At 46.8% G+C, this 22,055-nt stretch overlaps 1 protein-coding gene across 5 annotated transcripts in view; it reads right to left on the minus strand.

The window, feature by feature from the left end:
- Positions 1-580: 580 nt before the first annotated feature.
- Positions 581-22,055, minus strand: part of TMTC1 (transmembrane O-mannosyltransferase targeting cadherins 1) — a 174,631-nt gene continuing 153,156 nt past the window's right edge. The window contains exons 21-22 of one of the 5 annotated variants that reach the window (XR_014185130.1): positions 4,489-4,576; positions 581-615 (exon numbers count right to left, since the gene is read on the minus strand). Coding sequence is in view for 1 of the 5 variants with exons in the window: in XM_082062646.1 (XP_081918772.1) it covers positions 6,136-6,186 (51 nt within the window). In the remaining 4 variants the exon portion in view is untranslated. Of the gene's footprint in view, positions 616-4,417; positions 4,577-6,059; positions 6,187-13,926; positions 14,091-22,055 lie in introns of those variants that run through there. The other 4 variants (XR_014185132.1, XR_014185133.1, XR_014185131.1 and 1 more) reach the window with 4 other exon arrangements.

Below are 22,055 nucleotides of genomic sequence, written 5' to 3' on the forward strand. Positions count from 1 at the left end.
AGACAAACCCCCCACTTCCCAATTTTTCAGTTGAGAATATTGCTAGGATGGATTATGTAGACCTCCTGAGCTTAGAGTGAAGGCTGACTGCTTGATTGTGCAAACACAAGTCACTAAGCTTTTGCAGAAGACTAGTGTGAGTCATTTGTGCTTCTTTTCCACATGTTATTTCTTCCGTCTCCTCATTAGGAAGAAAGAATCATCAGGCTTTTTATAGACAGATATATTGCTCAGCACCAAGAGAGTAAGTTGGTGTGGACACTCAGTCATGTCTGTTAGATTTTAAGACTTTTTACTGCTAGTAGTAAGAACCAGATATAAAACATAATTCTATAAACTGCAAGTTAGCTGAATGAGACCAGAGTCACTAGATTTCCTTTCTCATTCCTCAACCTGTGCTTCATATCAGTCGTTTTGCCTTGCTGTCAACACTGTTTTATCTGTGCATATAGATGTATTTTGAGATGTATTTGAGATGTATTTTGAGTGTAGGGGCAAATACACACAAGTCAAAATTTTTAATGGTATTGCGTGGTTTTTACCTGTTCTGTTGACTCTCTCAGGGCTCTGTCATGTTCTTCTGCTGTCACAGTCCAGTGCAAGAGTTTATTGGATCTGTATAATTAAAGCAAACATATTGGAGCTACTTACAGTCAGCCATACAGCTTCCTTATTCAGCAGTCATACGTCCCTTCTGGCTCTTCTTTAATTAGTCAGTTATTCCCAGGACTGCTGAGCAAGATCTGCTCACCACAACAAATATGTTGCGTCAGTTCTGGTTTTGCTACAGCTCTGATAGTAGATAGTCCAATTAACTTTAATGGATCTCCTACAAGCAAGACCAACCTGCTGCCTTGTCTAAAATCAGTGATTGCGGATGAAGGGCAGAAGGAAGGTTTTGTAGAGGACATGAAGGTGTGAATGTAATTTATAGCTCTCCAGCTGTTTGTACCCATGCCTGGAGGAGCAGGGGGAGTGCAGAACATGGGGAAAGGAGCTGAGGTGGCCTTGGCATGCTTTGGTCACACTCACAGCTACACAGAGCATGTGGCTTTCAGCAGCTATATAGGGTGATGACACTGGTGGTCTCCAAGGAGCTTCAGGGCAGCATGCCATGGCCAACAGTGAGGACAGGCCTTCTCAATCCCACTAACACGCTTGAACAACCACTGGAAAGTAAATGGGGGAAGGCCACAGGTGTCTGCAAGAGAGCACTTCAGAAAGCAAATGAGGCTCAGGCACTGAAAGCAGGTCTCTCCCATCCTCTGCCCTGTGTCCCCACTCCCAATAGGAAGTGCATGCAACCAGAACAGAGAGGACATACCATGCATATGGAGAATGAGAGATGGGACACTTGCCTATCACTTTTAATCCATGCAAGAAGCGTGCAAAGATGGACCTGAGGTCAGAAATTATCTGCCTCGCTGTATAATCCTCTTATATGTCAGAAGAAAGCTCCTCAGCCTAGATCAGCTGAGTAGAATTTTATTTCTTTGCCTAAGGGGACATCTTTCAGAGGCAACATCAGTGTAGCAGTTAATCCTGAATCTTCTCTTCCTGCCTCCATTACAAGAGAGGAAATAAGAGTTAGCTCTGACTTGGGTCAACTGCTCTGGCTTGCCCCCTCAAAAGAAGTCCCCACTCTGGAACAGAAACGTTATTCATCACCTCCAGCAGCAGCTGGCACATATTAATGAAAGTAGAAAGCAATAATAGCAAACTAGCCTCCAGCATCAAGAATCTATGATGAGATTTCAAGGGGAATATCAGACTGACAGGATTAGCAAGGTTGCTTGTTTCAGGTAACAGAGGTTAGTCATCCCATTTCTCAGTGAGAAAAAAAAAATCATCTCCCTTACTCAGGGAATGGAGCTTTGCCACAAGCAGCTATTCTGTTTTAAAGTTACTTTGACAGAATGCAGCAGGATTAGCCTAAAAAATAAGATCATGTGTCTAAGAATAGCTGCAGATGATGCAGACATTGTTAGACACAGCAAGCATCTCTCTGCTAACCTGAATGAACAAAAGTAAGCCGGGCTCTGAACCTTCTGAAGCTGTTCTCACTATCACTCTCAAAATGTACCAGCATGGTGTTCCCTGGACTCAGCAATGGTTTGAGAGTTGAGAATCCACAGAGATTATCTGAGGGAATGAACAAGAAGCTGTATTTCTAAAGTGAGAAGTGTCATCCTGTGAGCACTTGCGGCTTTAGCTAATCTAGGTTTCTAAAAAACCCACAGCACTAGAGTCTTGGTGACTTTCTGATTGAAATGAGAACTTTTGCAGAAGAGGCACCTGCAAAGCGATGTTAATCAGTGACATGAGCTAGCAATGTGCGCTTGCAGCCCAGAAGGCCAATTGTATCTTGGGCTGCATTAAAGGAGCATGGCCAGCAGGCTGAGGGAGGTGATTGTGCTCCTCTGCTCTGGTGAGACCCCACCTGGAGTCCTGTGTCCAGCTCTGGAGCCCTCAGTACAGGAAAGACAAGGACCTGTTGGAGAGGGGCCAGAGGAGGCCACCAAGATGATGAGAGAGCTGGAACAGCTCTGCTGTGAGGACAGGCTGAGAGAGTTGGGGTTATTCAGCCTGGAGAAGAGAAGGCTCCAGGGAGACCTTATTGTGGCCTTTCAGTACTTAAAAGCGGCCTATAGGAAAGATGGGGACAGACTTTTTAGCAGGGCCTGCTACAACAGGACAAGGGGTAATGGTTTTAAACTACAGGAGGGGAGATTCAGGCTAGACAAGAGGAAGATTTTTTTTTTTATTTTTTATTTTTTTTACGTTGAGGGTAGTGAAACCCTGGCCCAGGTTGCCCAGAGAGGTGGTAGATGCCCCATCCCTGGAGACATTCAAGGCCAGGCTGGACAGGGCTCTGAGCAACCTGATCTAGTTGAAGATATCGCTGCTCATGGCAGGGGGCTGGACTAGATGACTTTTGAAGGTCCCTTCCAGTTCAAACTATTCTATAATAAGTAAGCAATAACAGCCAGAGTTAATCTACTACAGTTATGCTACAGGTACACAAAAGCAATCCTAATTTTCTCATTGTGGAATTACAAGTAATCTTCAACAGTGTGAATGGCATTCATTGCACAAAAACCCGACACTTGAGAATTGCGTTTGCCAGCGTTGAGGGGTTCAAGCAAAGTCTTTCTTGAATGGTTTACATGTACAGGTTGAAGACCTATAGAGCATCTGCTAGCCTTTTCTTCCTATTGAGAGTATTCAGTTTGCATAACATCTGGAAGTCCCATAACTGCAGCTGGATAGAAATAAAGCTTGTGCTTTATTCCAGAGGAACTTTCCTGTAAGAATCTGAATTTCTGATGGCAAAGCTGTGCTGGAAAGCATCAAGTGAAACATTCTGGGATGCTGAAAGCTCTCCCCTGAAAGATTCCAGATCCAAATTTGTTAGCCTTCTTCCCCCCACTTAAATACTCATTTCCAATGCAAACCAGATTCCTTTTCAACGGAAATGTAGTGTTAATACTTATGCAGCATTTGGCAAACACATGCAACTAAATTACCACCACAAAATAGATGGTGAAAAAATAGAAGCAGTTTGGCAAAGATGACTTGTCAATGGTGAACCCAGGACAGTTCAAGCCTCTTTCCCAGCTTATTTGCTGTGAAGAAAAGAGCACCAGACCCTCATCACTCTACTCTTTTCGTTGACATACAGGCCTATAAAGAGGTAGCCAGAATACAATTCAAATATCTTCACTTCTGAGCACTAGTTTGCTGTTCACCTTAAGAACAGATACCAAGCTCTGCTGAAGTGAGTGTGGTGCCTGGCAGCTCTTTATTTAAAAAAAAAAAAAGCTGGTGCATTACAACATGCTTTCATTTAGTCTGGGTAGGAGGAACATCTGGTAATACAGATGTTAAAAAAAAATTACATTAATAAAGCTGAAGCAGATTTAAAATGCCAAATTAAAAATATTTCCTTTTGAAGGTGTGGGGAAGCAATGCCTCAGGTTAGCACTTTTTTGATAATGATATTCCAGCAGAATTACTTCAATTCATAAAGAATTCATATCCATTCCAATGGTACTAGACACCTATCAACAACCGCTCTTTTGCTCTGCCTTACTTTGCACATTTGTTTTATTTAGTAACACTTAGATCAAAGTTGCTCTTGCTCTCTCCTTTGATAGAGAGATGCAGAGTGGAGATCTGATCCAGCAGCACACACTTGTGTGCCCTGCAGCAGAACATGAGACCATGGCCCGATATCCAGCCCCTCAGCACCAGCCAGCTCTCCATGAGGAAGCACAGCCTTGGACAGGAATGTGGCATCTCCTGTGCCAATGGCCCATTTGGCCACATCACATTGGGCAAGATAGATGGGCAAGCCTCAAGGCTACTGCAGAAGCCCTTTCAGTAGTACCAAGTACCACATTACCAGACAGAGGGAGTATTTTGGTGATAAAACATGCCTGTTTCCACACAGACTTCTAATTTGAGACTGAAACAATTAGCACTTACCCAGACGGTTTTCTTCTTCATCACCATGAAGAGTAACTGCATCATAAATGCAGCTTGGACTAAGTTACACAGTGTCTTCAAACTTCAGCTGCAAAGAGGACAAGCAAGAAGGAATCATCAAGACTGAGACACCCTTCTTAACCATATGCTGCAGAAAATCTAGATTTCAGAGGAATTTGAGCATGGCTTCCCTTGGTGAGTGTGTCACATTTTGCATCATTTGTTGGCAATCTTGGCCTGATTGCTCCCTCATGTGCAGGGCTACAGACAGGTCTGCAGAGAATGAGGCTGGCCTAAGCTTTGCCTTAAGGGATTTCAGCTGTGATCTTTACTGTAACACTCAGTGCCTTGTACTTCTGAAGGGTCAGTGTCCCATATGGAGTGCCCTTCCAAGAGTTTTTCCTGCCATCATGGAGAACAGGCGATTTTTCCTTTGTTTTGTTTTTAATCCAAACTACAAGTTCTCACAGCAACAGAGCAGCAGCAACCCAACCAGTAGGTCTGCATACCCTCGAACATCCTTAGGTTTAACGCTGTTTTTCAAGCCCTCAGCCAAGGCAGTGGGGGAGGAGAGATGTTGCTGCTTTGAACAGTCAGGTGTTGATGTGATTCATCAGGGGCTGGAATGAGCTTGGTGGCATGTTTGGTGCACACAAGTAACAACAGGCAATAAAAATAAAGAGACGTGCCAGTACTATGAGCAGGAACTAATGTCAAACCACCCTTGCACAATGAGGAACAAACACTTTGGTATGGGGCTAAGGAGTAGCATGGGGTTTTGACACTGTCTTCAGGAAAAGACTGACTATATTTTTTGCAACATGATCTCTAACTTCCCTTTACCATTAAGTATCTGTGCTGGACTTCAAGATAAAGGCGTCTTGAGATGAGATTGGTGCCTACAGACTTCAAGCACTTATAACAGTCACAGCCTCTCCATGCATGAGTTCAGAGGTGATGTCTAATTGACAAAATATGCACTGCAAAGAATCAGTGACCTGGAAACCTTACAGTTTACAATCTTGCGTGTCACAGATGTTTCTGGCAGGATTTTATTGAATTATTCCCCTGAACAGTTCTTTGTGCAGAGGTTTAAGTGCAGTTTCTCCTTTTATTACCTATACAACATACTCTGCTGGAGCCTCAATGAGCCAGTGGCACTTTGTGTTCCTGGGATACAAGCCAGGGTAATTAGCAGTATCAATCTTCCCCTCTTCCACTAGCATTGCAACACTCCCACAGCCCCAACCTGCAATACACAGATGAGAAACATGACAACTGAACGGTTGGGATTATACAGTACTTTTAATAAACCCAAATCAAACAACTTGAGTTTTAAGGAACCCAGGCACACTAAGGATAGTTGTTATTATATTTTAAGGGAGTCAGAAAGGAAGGGAAAGGAGTTTCTACAGCACATGTGAGGTCACCTGCTTCAGAGTCCTTATGGGTGGCCATGGAAGTGAGCTCGAAGCCACTGCTGGTGTTGCTCCCATCAGAAACAAAAATAATGGTGACCTGGTCCAACTCTGCCAGCAAAGGGGCTGGGAACACATTCCTGCAGAATTTACCTCATGGAGACAAGGAGTGGGCTGAACATACGTTTATTCAGACAAATCTCACTGTGGTTTATTAGGCTAGGTCCCATCAGGAAGGTCTCTTCTTACACTGAGTGGAAGACTGTTTGGCTTTCATTACCTATAAAATATTTAGAGGCAGCAGAGAAAAACTGAGGAAATGAGACCATCCAAAACAACCATATATTCCTAGAGGATGAATTGCATTGATGAATTGCACTTCAGATTAACATTATTATCAACACATTGCCAGTAATACTAAGAGTGGAGAGCCAGCCAGTATTTGCAGAAAATATTTATTCTCTGATGGTTCAGTATTAAGCATACCTTACAGAGGGACAACAGGCCACATTTCTTTTAAGTCTCATCTGTACAGTTACGCAGTAATCTGCATGCTTGTTGGACCATATAACCAATTTTGAACCAAGGAAGACCAGGCCTCTGGAGACGTGTCTCCAATGCACATGACATTTGCTGGCTCTGCTGACACATCAGAAGCTTGTCTGGACACACACCAGCTGAGAAAGGCTAAGCGCTCTGTCTCTTCTGATACCCAGGGTCCATAAAATATGTAATATTGGAGACGAGGCAGAGAGGGCACAGAATTATGTATGGCTGAAAGACATTTTTGAGACACCCACCACGCTGCACTAGATGCCAGCACAAACAGGAACACATCCCTCAGTCCCACCTGCCCTGCCCCATTTGGGTGTTGTCTCTAGCTCTTTAGATTCATAGTGCAAAATATAAAAGGCTTCTCAGAAGCCAGCTAGATTTGTTGGGTTTTTTTGTGACAATGAGTTACAAGAAGCTACACCCAGTAGCCCTCGCTCCAGGGCACACAGACTTACTGATCAGCTTTCTTCTGTTTGAATAGAGGGACACAGTCACATCCAACAGGGTACTCCACATATAATTTGGTGAAGTGTATCAGGATGATTTTGTCCTCTGGAACTGTTGTATTCCAGGTGCACAGGCTAGAAGCTAGCAATAGTAAAGGCATGTATCTGCATGGCTGAGCTTAGCCCTTGTCAGTCCCACCATAGGCTGGGAGGCTTCAGTGATTGCTTTCCTACAAGCACACAGCAGGAGCTGTCAACTGATGTCACCAGCTCCACCTGGTAAATTTTATTATCTTCCTCCTTAGCATAAGCCATCTGGGAAGAGTTACCAAAAGCAGAGGACTGTTGTGAATTTGCTCAGCACTAGGTGGGGACTGATGCTACCTTACAGCAGCGACAGCTTTGTGCTGTGTGACTAACACTGCCGGCTCAGTCCATCACATTCCCCTGCCTCTCTCAGGGGCTGAAAGCTTCTTTGTGCCAGGTGACACTGATACGGGCAGACAAAAGGATAAAGGGTAGAACAGATCTCTAGACAGCTACAGCCATTTTAGGAGTGTTGCTCATGCAGAATCTGTGTTACAAATAGACTGTCTTCCTTCCCCCACAGCATTATCCTGCCCAGCAAGTGTAGCTGGGGATTTTCATTGCAAAAAACACATAACCCCCATCATACGGACACTGCTGGGAGCAGCACAGGCTGGATCCCTGGGAAACACTTGGGTGGGTGCCCCAAGGAATACCCACCACTTTGGCTACTACATCAGTTACCTGTTGTCAGGGTAGTTATCCTCCAAAGCCTGCATATACTGAATATGGCCACTTTCTCCAAAGAGCAAGGACACATTGGGAACTGCACTCTGCTGGCACAGGAAGAGGACTTGGTACAGCAGCTTGGGAGAAGACAGAGCTGTATGGGATACCTCAGAACAAGCACTGTCAGTCAAGGAATGGGCTACAGCCTGGCAGTTGTTTCAAACACGAAGTGTGTGACATGTGGCTGAGAGAAGCCTTGGTTGAGAGCACATTATTTCTTTCCCAAAGTCCTACTTAAAAATCCCCAAACTTTTGGAACCTATCCCACCAACACAGGGGCTTGCATTCATTCAGCCTGCCAAGACCTGACATGTCTACTCCAAGCTCCATTTTAATGAAGCACCACTTTTACATTTGCCTTTCCTTCATCTTCTATGGGCATTTGGTCTGCTCGAATCCCAATAGCTCTGCTTTGCAAAGGGTAATGCACCCACTTTGTAGCCATGTGGCTTCTGCTCCTTGCAGTTACTTTTCCCAATTAAGAGGCATCTTCTTAACTGCAGACAGTTCCCCTTTGAAAGCACGATCATTAAGGATCCCTAGCAAAGCCATAATAGGTTGGGTATTAGTACAATTAATACAAATGCTTCAACTTTGATGGCTATGACAGAAATAACACTATCTCTTTAATAACTTGTATTAGCCCTGTAATCATCTGTAGAGAAAAATACAAGTGGCAAGCGGGGAGCCACTAGACCTGTGCCTACCTATAAAAGGCACTTCTGATAAGCCACTAAAACCACAGCACTTAATATAGTGCCCCTCTTCCCATTCAAAGTTGTATTTGATGAGGAGATAACCCCTGATCAATCCCACATGCTGTTTCAGGAGCACAACAGCCATTGCAAGCTGGCAAGTGCTCAAAGCAAGCTTTTATTAGAGCAGGACTGCTATGCAGCACTCGAGGGACACCTCACCAAGCTGGAAGGGCTGCATTCAGCCAGAGAGAGGGCAGCTTGAGTAGCCTTCTGCTTTTCCTTCAGAGGGTGCATGGGTCAGACCTGCTACTGCAACAGGGTTTCTGAAGGAGGATTTATGCACTTGAAGCTTTGGTTTTGCCATCCCAAATTAAAGATGATATATCTTGCTGCTGATGCAGCAGTTGGGAATTAAACAGAACTGCTGTGTGTGGAGTGGAGGGAGGCAGCAATAGCCTGGCAACTTGGGTCCCTACAGCTCTGAACAGACAGGCAGGGGAAAAAGCCTCCCAGTACTCACACCTACCTGGTGCCATGTGCTGGGCAACGAAGTCCATGAATGCAGCCACCCAGGAGAAGATGCCTGGAGAGCCCTGGGCGATGGCACTTCCCTTGAGGGTATCCTATCCTCTGGCACAACCAGTCTCCCAGGACACCACACCAGCCAGAGTCCAGGTGCTAAGACACGCAAGGGGAGCTCTGGAGTCACCCTGTCCCCAGCCTGTCCAAGGAGAAAGGTGCCATTTGTTCCTGTACCAGCAGCACCAACCTTTGGCAGTGTTGCATGACTTACCAGCTTTAACACAGAAGCCAACACAACCTTGCTTGCTTCTCCCCAGTCACAGAGACCTGGCACTGTCCCTGCTCATTCAGCTGTGCTTCTTTAATCTAAAATGCACCAATCTAAGCTCTGATATGCCTTGCAGTTTGGCACCTTGCCCTTCCCCATACACAAACCCCCTTTTTCCATGAAAAATGTAAAAATTAAAGCTATTTCACTAACAGGTGCAGAACTGCTTTGAAAATATTCACACAAGGTATGACAAAGGGAAAGGAACTTCCCAAGCTACTGTTTGGCTAAAAAATATTCCTGTAAGTACACCCCAAGGGGACCAGTGACAGCCTGGTCAGCAGCTTTCCCTAGGGCAGGGCAAGAGTGGCCCCACTCACAATCACAGAATGGTTGGAGATGGAAGGGACCTCTGGAGATCATCTGGTCCAACCCACCTGCAGGTTCACCTAGAGCGGGTGACACAGGAACAAGTCCAGGAAAGTTTTGAATGTCTCCAGAGAAGGAGACTCCACAACCTCTCTGGGCAGCCTGTTCAGTGCTCTGACACCCTCAAAGAAAAAAAGTTTCTCCAAATATTCAGAAGGAACTTCCTGCATTTCAGTTTGTGCCCATTGCCCCTTAACCTGTTGTTTGGCACCACTGAAAGAGTCTGGTCCCATCCTCTTGACACCCACCCTTAAGATACTTGTAAGAATTTATAAGATCCCTTCTCAATCTTCTGTTCTCCAGGCTATACAGACCCAGCACTTTCAGCCTTTCCTTGTAAAAAAAGATGCTCCAGTCCCCTAATCATCTTTGTAACCCTCTGTTGGACTAACTCACATTGTTAAGACCAGCACAGGAGGGTTTGGCACTGACCAATCTCCTCTATTGCAGCCCATTGCCCAGTGGAGCTGAGTAAAGCTATATCAGAAAGCTTGAGTGTGTGTAAGGGGACACTGATAGAGAGGTGAGAACTGCCTTCTTTCCAGCCTCCTGGCAGCCTTTCCCATGCCAGGTTCCCTTGCTCATTGCCTGAATTCCCACCACTCAAAGTCTCTCCTGGTTTCAGCAAAGATGGTGGCACTTGCATGCAGAGATGGAAGTCCTGCTGTTAGCAACGACCAGGACAGGTCTAGACAAAGAGGCAGTCATGCTCCAGTCTCCTACCCACATCCATACTCCCACCCACAAAAGACTTCTCCTTGCCTTTGTTATCCTGAAACTCCTTGTAAAGCCCTTGCTCAGTGAAGTGCTGACAGCACTGTCAGCGCTGCTGCTTCCTTTTCTCCCCAGGAGAGGAGAAGGTTTGCATGTGGACATGACTAGCCTACTGCCCAGTGGGAGCCAGGGCAGACAAGCTGTTACCACACATGTCCCTCCCACCATCAGGAAAACCAGCATGAAGCCCCACGCCAGCAGCAGGTTGATGCCTCTCAGCAGCACACTGAAGGTCTGACTGTGGGTGAGGGGCAACTCCAGCTCCTACAGACAGGACCCAGTGCCCCAGTTGCTGTGGGAGCAGTCAGGCCACATCCAGCATCTGCAAGACAGCTCACCCCTCTGACCAAATGACAGCCAGCAGCTCTGACTCCTGAGAGCCACATCCACCCCTTCCCCAACACCCCAGCACAAGTTACTGGGGTGGGTCCCACACCATTTGCCCACCTGGTTTTGAGGCAGTTTGGGATCACCAAGCACAGGCACCCAGCTAGTCAGGTAATGCATTGGTTTACTCTCTGCCAGTGCAGAGAGACGTGCCACTAAACAAGGTCAAAGCATGTCATTCCTCTGCTGGTTGGACAATGGAGATCGCTTTCTTCTCTCAAGCATCCTCCTGCTACAGGGCTGGAGATTTTCAGGGGCCAGGACAAGGCCTTCAGCAAGCTGCTAGCGTGAGAGATCAGCCCTGGCTGGGAGACAGGCATGCTCTCTCCTGGGAGGGCTGCTGGAGAGTGGAGGACAGGCAAGTCTCCTCTGTTTCCTCTGCTGTGGATGAGCCCCAAACCACTGGGAACGTGAAAATAAAAAGCGACATTCACAGACATTCCCATCTCCTTCAAAATCCACCAAACCCAAGCAAGTGCAATTCCTCTGAGGGAACAAATTTCTGATATCTAGAGGAGTATAAAAAAAATATATAAATTTTTACATGCAAGAGAACTATTCTCACTTTTGTAAAATCTTGTAAGGACAGCTCTGCTTCTGAGAGGCTCTGATATGCATGCATGAATATGCACAGCAGTTCTGCAAAGTACAACCTTCCCTAATGTTCTCCAAGGTCCCACACTACAGGAAAATGCTGATCTGCACATCCGTACAGGGACCGGCGCTCTGACAGGCAGAGGAGACCTGATGAGCAAAGGGGTACCTGAATTTTCCATCTGGCAGAAGTCACCTTCTCTTGCATTTCTATTTCTGAAAATAAAGTGTCTCCTTTCCCTTATCTGTTACTCTCTATTCCTGCAACTGTGACCAGAAGACCCTACCATTTGTCTCACCCTCAGATACCTTGCCCCAGCCACACACAGTGTCCCAGCCTGGAAGTCTTCATCCTTGTGGATGAGGCAGGTGGGCCAAACCTTGTCCCCTGCAGAGGAAAGGGTGTATAAACGGACACCTGAACCCTGTCCTTCCAGGAGCATATCTAATTTACAGGCACAAACAGCATCCTTCAAGTCACACTGTTCCATTTCTCCCCTTCCCAAAATACCACGGTCATATGTAGGTATCTACAAAATGGGAATACACATTGAAGTTAGTGACATGTAATTGAACTTACAGGAGGCAAATTCAGAGAGAGAGAGAGAGCGCATGAAGGTTGTTAATTTTGTTAACTTAAGGAGAAGGATACTTGGAAAGGGGACAAAAGAAGAGGGGAACAGCATGACAGGGACCACAAAAGGAAAGCAAGTTGCCTTTGTATCAATTTCATAGAGCATGGAAACTGGACAGTGCTTGGGAAACTCTTTACACCATTGTCCCCAAAGAAGAGCACTAATCAGACCAGAGGATTTATGCAGGGCACGGAAAACTCAGCACAGTTCAATTCAGACTCTTATTGCTTGGGTTTTTTCTTGGTATTGGGAGAAAAATGGATGACAGTTCTCCTTGTCTGCCCTGATGGGACATTGGCAGGTCTGAACCTTCAGAAGGGCTGGTCAGGGAGCCATGTAGTTTCCTCAAGGGTTGTCCATATGGCTCAGATGCTGTCAAGCCTAGTTAATGCCTAGAGGTATGTCTGTTTAGCCACAGAGTAGAGCACACAGGCAGCCCTCAAGCAGCTTTCCTCACGCTGCCTGGCAGGATGTTTGAGTCCCAAAATGAACATTTCTTGGGTCTTATTTCCTTTATTCCTGCCATCATGGGCAAACAGTAAGGCTATCAAAATCTGAGCCAGTGATGAGAGACATGACAGTGACAGAAGGTTGTTTTATGTTGGCTGATCTGCCATCTGATGGTCGCAGCCAGTCATGGCCAGTTGGCTGTAACCCATCAGAGCTCCATATAACTCAGAGAATTGCCTTTGAAAAGCCTAAAAAATTAGAGACTTGTGCCACTTCCTTACCTCTGACACCCTAAAATTGCCTCCAGAGGCTTTGCCTTTGCCCACAGAAGTGCTTGGAGTGAGCAGGTTTTAATCCAGCCTGCTCCTCAGTGGGCAGGACCCTTGCAGCCACAGCTAGCTAACGGTCCAGGGCTGCAGCCAAGGGGAAGCCCATGGCTTTCCAGCAGCTAGCTGAAGCTCGTGGTAGCACAGCAGGACCAAAGGGAACCGTGCTAGTACAGTTTGTGTGAGGGGAACACAAAGCACACAGGAATCTGATACACAAAGAAAACATTCATCCAGCACTGTGCCCTTGTGGCCAGGAAGGCCAATGGCATCCTGGGGTGTCTTAGAAGGGGGGTGGTTAGTAGGTCCAGAGAGGTTCTCCTCCCCGTCTACTCTGCCCTGGTGAGACCACACCTGGAATATTGTGTCCAGTTCTGGGCCCCTCAGTTCCAGAAGGACAGGGAACTGCTGCAGAGAGTCCAGTGCAGGGCAACAAAGATGATGAAGGGAGTGGAGCATCTCCCTTATGAGGAAAGGCTGAGGGAGCTGGGGCTCTTTAGCTTGGAGAAGAGGAGACTGAGGGGTGACCTCATTAATGTTTACAAATATATAAAGGGTGAGTGTCACGAGGATGGAGCCAGGCTCTTCTCAGTGACAACCAATGGTAAGACAAGGGGTAATGGATTAAAACTGGAACACAAGAGGTTCCATTTAAATTTGAGAAGAAACTTCATGGTGAGGGTGACAGAGCACTGGAACAGGCTGCCCAGGGCGGGTGTGGAGTCTCCTTCTCTGGAGACATTCAAAACCCGCCTGGACACATTCCTGTGTAGCCTCATCTAGATGTTCCTGCTCCAGTGGGGGCATTGGACTAGATGATCTTTCGAGGTCCCTTCCAATCCCTAACATTCTGTGATGGGCTTACCCAGGAGACAGACCCTGACCGAGGGATAAACTTCTGGGACAACTAATCAAAGCCTAGGACAAGAATTAACCCAATTGTGTTACCTCAGTGAGAATTAAAGGCATAACTGAGGGAATATTTCTCTAGCATAGAGAGCACAGGGAAGGAAAGAAGAGGGGTGTTTTTTCCAGACCAGTGAATCAGATGAGGACTTTGCCTGCATAAAGCACCCTCCCACAGCAGCAGCTCACTTCCAGCCCTTGCGTTCCCACTTACCATAGTGGACTGGGTGCTGCAGGGCCATGTCACAGACCATGTACTGCAGCTGGTTGAATGTGGGCTGGGTAATGACAAACAAGACAGGGATGTTCTGCTTCTGCCTGCTATCCCGCTGGAGGTGACACTCCTCTTCTGTCACCACCAGGCTCTTCAGGAGTTTCCTGGTGGAAAAAACAACGCCAGGGTGATGAGGGAAGAGGCTTCCACCACAAAGTAAACTCTGATACTGAGCCTGAAAACTTGCAACGTGCTCCTGCGCTGGGGCTAGCTTTTGCTAACAGGACTTATAGCATGGCTGATTCCACATTATCAGCATCACAGAGGATTCCCTGACCTCCAGCTGGAAAAGCTGGACTTACTTTTAAATTGATAAATAGGTTTCTTGTTTCATCTGCTATGCATCAAGCCACAGTTCATACCTGGGCAGCAGCGAGCTGCCAGGAGGCCAGGGGACGTGCCAGCAGATTTCTTTGCTGCCAGCTCTGTGGAGGGAAAAGGACAGTTTATCTTTTTGTCTTGGGACTCATGGAACCTCTGTGCTGGTTTTGGCCTTGAAACATCAAGCTCAGCCCCTGTTACCTGCAATCTAGGATTCTAAAAGGCACATGGAAAGCCTTAAAAGCAATTGCCAAGTCATTCTGGCCCCATAAATCTTCCTAATTTTGTTATCAGCACATTTAGGAGATGAGCAGAGTCCTATGTCTGAGAGCTTTATGATAATTGTACGCAGTTACACGTATTTTAAATTAACACTAGATGAGTGTATGCCCATTATGATTTTTCTGCATATTTTATAAGCAATATAATGCCACAGTTGAATTTACAGCAATTTGGTCCAGCAGAGTCTAAACACCATTCAGTATTTCTTTTACCATTGGGTAGATAGCTATGCTATGAGAATAGAGGTTACCCAATAAATAGATTGGCAGTAGATCCCAGCTTTGCTAAATATCTGGTTGGCTAAAGGAGTTTAATCTCCTCTGGGGACTCAGCAATTACGTTGGGTGCAGGGTGGGACAGTTTTGCACTCAATGGGAGGCATGAACAGGATTCATCGATCTGCTCGGTACCAGGCACTGCAAGAGACACCCATAGGAGCCACACAACTCATCTGTTTTGGCTGTCAGCATTTGCCCTTACCAACTCTCACAGCACAGGGCACAACACAGCAGCAACCTTGTCTCGAGACCTTTGCAATTAGGCCTGATTAAAGGTCTGCCTGAGCTAATACCAAACAGGACAAAACCCAGACCTGAAGCAACTGCCTTTTCTCTCCAAACTATGTTCACCTGAGAGCCCAAGAAACCCCAGTGCTCAGACAAGAGCTTTGAAGCCTGTTTATCACTGATTTCTAGTAGTTCCATAGATTTCTTTTTAATTATTTTTTTTTAATCCCTGTCCTCAAACCCTCCTAACCCCCACGGGATTGTGCCCCTTCATGAAAATCTGACTGCTGTGAACCACCACCACACTATATCACCCATGAAGACTTCAGAGGTGACAAGTGCTGACAGCCTGGTTTGAGGGGGCTGTTAGGCACACGGTTTACAGCTGCCTGCCCTGTAGTGTGGCCTTGCATGTTTTGATTCAAGATATGGGGGGTTCAACTTGAGTCTTTGCTTCAATGTTTTCTAGTAAATTCACATACATCCACACACATACACACACACTTTCAGGAAAACCATTCCTCTCATTTTCTAATCACTTCCAGCCACAGGTAACAGATCCACTAATAGCACAGCTCAGCATTAAACCCAGGAGGCTGTTTATTAGAGCTGCAAAGTTCCCATACTTCCCAGCAACATCTAACACTGGGATCGCCTGGTAACGCAAATGCTGCAGCAATGGGAACACAGGAACAGCATTGGCAACATAACACTAGAGAGCAACAGCACTGGCTAGTTTTGCATTGAACAGAGAAACAAGGAGGTGCCTCGTTATTAAGGTTATTCTTGCACATTGAAGTTTTTGTACCATAGCGACTTCATCATTATTCAAGATCAGCCCTCAAAAATGATGCTCAAGTTGAGCAAGAAACAGATGTGAAGCTGACTGGTCTGCAATTACATTAAAATGGATTATAAAAGGGCTGGCAAAGGGGCCACTTACAACATTTTCCCTGCCCATTAAGAGGTCTGTAGCATGACCTGTAAAGTTGGTCTTGCATTAAAAGTGCAGAAGCCAATGTGTCTGCCAGGAGTAATGGGACATTAGCCAGGGCTGCTTTTACTAGGAAGCTGCAGTACTGCTCCTTCTGCCTCAGAAATGCTTCTCTGGCCTGGGCACTGAACAGGACATTCAAATTTGATTCACAATCTCCCTGTGCGGGAGACCCCTCTCCCCAGGCTTTGGGGAGAACCATGCAGAGACCCATCAGGAACAAGCAGGCTGCTGGGGGGTGCACCAGTTGCTCAAGGACATCTGGCAAATCTGACAGTGGCAGAGCACTCAGTCCCAGGGAGAGCATTTCCCTCCCTGACTGAGGACCACATACCTGGGCTCAGGAACTCCCCACATCCTACGAAGAACTTCTGCTTCAAGAGGCATCAAGAACAAGTGAGGAGGTCAGGCTGACTTACTGCTGCAGGCTGACCACACAGCGAGTGGTGGTAATAATCACATCTTCTCGGACCAAACTGCCACTACAGAAATGGAAACGGCCCAGTCTGAGGGACACCTTTGAAGAAAGGTTTGGTTGTGTTTTGAGATGAGGAGAGTCCTATTGCCTCCCCAAAATGTGAAATAAAAAAAGATCACCCCAGCCTGGAAAACAACTTTTTCCTCCCAGTGTTTGCGTGGGATGCCCAGCTACCTGGAGCCCAGAGGAGTCATTTCCAAGCCATTGCTGACCCTTGGCAACCACCTTCAGCTGCAGGCAAGCACGAGAGGACTCAGACTCTGGAGGATCCCAAAACAGAGGGGAATGGACAGACTTCTCACTCCTCTTCCTTGTGTTCCTGAGCTTCAAGGCTTGATGCCATCCAGAGCATCCACCCCCTGACCCCAGCACCCTACCCTCCTCCTACACCACCCCCTCCTTTTCCTTCCTGCCCTTCACACTACTATCTGTATACATTTTCAAGCTGATGTGTGTGCAGAGGCTGGGTTTTGGGGAGAGGGAGGTGGCAAATACTGTTTGCCACACATGCAAACAAGTAGCACTTTTCTGAATAAAACCATGTCCTGCTCAGGTACTTGTCTAATTTCCTCCCACAGTCATTGCTCTGTGCTTTTCTTATGTGAACACAAACCACCAGGCAGTCTTCTTCCTCTGCGGTCTCTTGCTATACCATAAAACCCAGCAAATCATCAGCTGGTGCATACCACAAAAACTCTGCAGCTGCATTTGCTCATGGCAGCCAGGGATCTCATCTGCACTATTAGATCAGCTCATTCCCTCCTGCTTTGGGAGGGGAGTCAGCCTGGGAACCTGGGCAAGAAAGACTTTTAGTCCAACTTGATTGAGCAGCATTCAATGATTTCTTAGGGACACGGTTTAGTGCCAGTGTTAATGATTGGACTCAATGATCTTGAGGGTCTCTTCCAACCCAAATGATTTTACAGTTCTACGGCTTGAAGAGGAAAGAGAGATGCTGCTGTTTCTCCTCCACCTTTTCCAGGAGGAAGGCAGCACACTGCAACCCAGACCTGCCAGGGCTGCACTCCAGGCACCGACTCTCTCCCACCAAGGATTTGAGAGAAGAATCCCAGTGGCAGAGCATCGTCTGTGCTCTTCAGGTTGATGGGATGAACTGTATGTTTCAGGTCTACACAGAAGACAAACAGGAGAGTTTTGCAGTGAGACAACCCCCCATATGCTCAAGTACATCACTTCAGGGTCTTCTGACACAAAGGGAATTAATGGAACAAACCCCTGGTGTCACAGCTTTCCTAGTTCCGGCCTGCACTCCAAGCTGAAGGCAATTATATGGAAATAAATGAAAATGCATAGAAACTGCATTTCTTGATAAGAAGCTCATGTATGCAAAGCTGAGGTCTCCTGTGAGGTACTTTCATGGTGTGTATGCACAGTCATAAAAAAAAGCAAATGCAGATTTCATCCAGTAGCCTAACTATTCTTCATGAAATGCAACTAGGACTTACAAAATTAGGTAACAAATGCAACAAGTTACAATGATGCCACCCCACTTTATTCAAAGTTTATTATTTCAAAGCTTCTATACCTTAAGTTTCCTGGGGAAACAGACAGAGCTTTTTCACATTTTGGCATCAGTTGTGCCTTTAAAAAGTGGACAATAAGCACAGGGTCTTTTGACTTAGATTAGGGTCCAGCCAGGAATGGCTGGATCTAATTAAGTTTTAGATGCTTCATTGAATTGTGCAGTTTCAGACAAATTTGTAGCCATCACATTTATGTTCTCTGGGAAAACCCCCCTCAGCCCTCACCCAGCAGGGAGCGATGCACACACTGACAGACCCGTCGGACCACATGTTGGGGAGGGGGGAATGGAAGGGGTGTGCTGCTCCCCTGGTCAGCTCCAAAATGTGATCATCACAGCAAAGATCACACAGGAGGAATGATCTCAAATATTTGGGATGCAAGGAAAAGGAACTGATTGCAACAGCTCATACCAGAGGTCTGCTTCTCCAGGCTGGGTGGTTTCAGGAAAGGGTTAGCATCAAGCTTCTGGCTCCTCTGCTGGGAAGAGGACAGCAGCTCTTCCTCCACACCCTTCAGCCAGCCTGTGTCTGCAGCAGCTAAAATCAGTTTGTTAATCACTCCTGCCCAGTGTGTTTCCATGCCAATAGGAGGGGTCCTCTGCCTCTCTCAGGCCAAGGCTGGGATAAGAGTTCAGTTCCCAGCCATGCAAATGTAAGCAATATAATGCTCACGATTCAGGAGGCCCTCACACTGTATTTGTCCAGGCAAGAGCCTGGAATAACTCAATGGAGTCACCAGGAGACTGAATCTGGATCAAAAAAGTTACCAGCTATCACAATGACACCCCTCCAGACCTCTCCTTAACTTTGGGTCCTACGTCCTCTGTGTAGGCTTGAAGGCAATGCTACTTGCTTAACCTGCCCATCAGATTGTCAAGCACTAGAAAGCCCACCAATCTCTCACACCATACTACTCAAATGCCAGTGAACTGAAGAGCCCATGTCTTTCTCCTCTACCTGGATGGCCAACCACCCCAAGACCTCAGCAGCACCAAATGGGCCTCACCCCACAAGTTGTGGGGATCCTTGCACAACTCCTGAAGCACTCCTGGCTGTAGAGAGGCTGAGCTCTTTGCTGTCCCATCCAGGTCAGCCTCTCTCTCCCTCCCTTTTTTAACAGCATTTCATCATATTCCCAGGACACTCTCTGGCCTCAAAACATCTGACTACTGCAGAAAGCCCAATCGTGAAATCAGGCACAATTTTCTAAGCCACTGACCTGGACTAAGCTCTCCTTAGCCCTTCCTGCTGAATAGCTTTTCCAAGAAGACACTGTGGTGATTATTACTATAGCAGCAAGTCTACTAGTGAAGTAGAAAATAAATAGACTTTATCAGGGAAGTAAATGATGGAGAAAACACCATTCCCTTGGGTGGGGAGAGGAATAGCACTAGCAACAGCAGGATGAGCACCATATTGAAGCAGGATGGGAGGAATGGCAGTTAGGTGGTTATCCTTTCTCTTGCCCCAGGTGGGCAGATCTTTTTAGCACTAGTTACATTACTATTCCCTTATCTATAAGCATCCCTAGGAAATAAATTTTTACATGGATGTGGTAGCAGGCCAGAATGGGAGTTACAAATATGTTCACCACTGCAGGAGGAAGCATAAGAAAGATTTTTGAGAACATGCTGCCATTCATTGCTCTCCTAGATGCTTTTCTGACCTGATTGACCTAGGGTCACCAGTCAGCAGCTCAACAGGACCAAGCCATTGCTCTTTCTTGCACAGCAAAGGGACCACACAGCAGCTGAGCAGCCTACATGGGCAACTGCTCTCTTGCCACAGCAGCCAGGAGAGAGCTGTGGGAAAACAGCACCCAGATAGAAGAGGGTAAGACAAGCTTTCATAGGGGCAGCCCAAAAATCACTCACCAGGAATAAACATACCAAGCACCAGTATAATTTTTGAAAACCGGCTGTTTATATTCACCTGTTTGGTACCCTAAAAAGAGCAGAAAAAGCTAGTGCTCACTGCTGTAACCCCCACACTGGGACACACCACCCCACAGCCCTTACCCCACAATCCACACACAGGACTCACCACATAGAACAAGAAGGAGCACCAGCAGCACAAGGAGCCCTACTCCCACCATAGTCCAGGGAAAGTGCTCAAACCAAGCCTGAGCTGGACTACACACAAGAGAAACAAACCTCACCCACCTGACCTAACAAGCCCCTTTAAGACATGAGGGAGCCAATCAGTTTTGGCAGGTGAGGCTGCAGGGCTGCAAATCAGGTGTGTATGGAGGCTCTCCAGCCGTGTCTTGCTGGGGATCATCAGCTCCCTGGGCTCTCCTATTTGTAGTTTTCTGCCTGCTTTGCACAGGGACAGCAGCAGGAGCTGGCATTCCCCCTCACCATTGCCACCAGTCCTGAGTTGTCTCAACCTCTGTGGTCTGAAACAAATCTTCTTTTTAAAGAAATCATAGAATCATTTTGGTTGGAAGAGACCCTCAAGATCATTGAATCCAACCATTAACCTAAGAACCTCATCTACATGTTTTTTTTAAACACCTCCAGGGATGGTGACTCAACCACTGTTCCAGTGTTTCACAAGCCTTTCCATGAAGAAATTTTCCCTAATATCCAAACTAAACTTCCCCTGGCGCAACTTGAGGCCACTTCCTCTTGTCCCATCTCTTGCTACTTGGGAGAAGAGACCAACACCCTCCATGCTACAACCTCCTTTCAGGTAGTTGCAGACAGTGATAAGGTCTCCCCTCAGCCTCCTTTTCTCCAGGCTAAACAGCCCCAGTTCCCTCAGCTGCTCCTCATCAGACTTGTGCTCCAGACTCTTCACCAACTTCATTGCCCTTCTCTGAACTCTCCCCAGCACCTCAATGTCTTTCTCATAGTGAGGGGCCCAAAACTGAACACAGGTTTTGAGGTGAGGCCTCACCAGCTTCGAGTACAGGGGGATCATCTTATTGCAGCGGAAGGTTAGCACAGGCAGGGGCGAGTCCAGCCAAGGTCCTTTCTCTGTGGTCTGTCCTCACCCAGACCAGCCAGGAGGAACGTGTTTATGAGGCATGTGGTGAGTTTGCCTTCTCCTTCCCAGAGGACACCAAGAGAATTGGACACCTCTAGCAGCTCTTCATCTGTGAAGCAGTTCATGGGGTTTACAGAGAGGCTTAAGTAGCTGCCATAAGGATGAGAATTAACCATTTTTACAGGGAAAGCTGCTATATCCATTACTGAAAGAGCAAGCAAAGCATGGAACTGCCTTTTCTTTAGGACCAGGAACTACAGACCCCTCTGAGTGCTGCACTGCTTCCAGGAACATGGGTCCCCGGTGTCACCCACAGCAGAGCAGACATCTCCACCTCACCTGGGGGCTGCTGGGTCTGGAGGAAGCAAGTGTTTCCCAGCCTGTCCCCACTTGTCTCTTGTCACGCCATGGCCCTGTTGGCCTGCTGGCAGTGGCAAGGCCCCTCTCCTGTCGTAACACCACCAAAGGCCAACTACATCTGCAGGCAATGGCAGGAGGCAAGCCCAGCATGCTGTATTCCTTGTTCTGCTGAAAGGGCAAAACCTGCACACTGCTCCACAGGGTAGGATCCATGCTACGACCTGGCTATACATCTTATTTCTCCATCAGGATAAACGTGGACCTGGGCAGGGGGGTGTTGGGTAGCAAGCTCCATAAATAAACCCTGTGCTGTTGGGATCTCCATAAGTTCAGAATGTACAGGCTGACTTCAAAGTAAGAGTGCAATTCCCCTTCATGCTACAGATGGCTCTGCACACATCAATGGTAGGAAACACTACGGCTTGTGTTCAGGGCTTTTGATTCTCTTTAAGGTCCGCTATCAGTGGAGGTGTTTATCACCATCATGATGCCCCAAGTGAACCCAAGCCCTGGGAGCACACAGAAGCATCTGGGAATGTCTGCCAGGAGGAAGGGAATTACAAGAAAATGAGTTTAATTTCTGTTCTGTTTTT

The sequence above is a fragment of the Streptopelia decaocto genome, assembly GCF_964273445.1.
Source record: "Streptopelia decaocto genome assembly, chromosome: 1".
Taxonomy (NCBI): Eukaryota; Metazoa; Chordata; class Aves; order Columbiformes; family Columbidae; genus Streptopelia; species Streptopelia decaocto.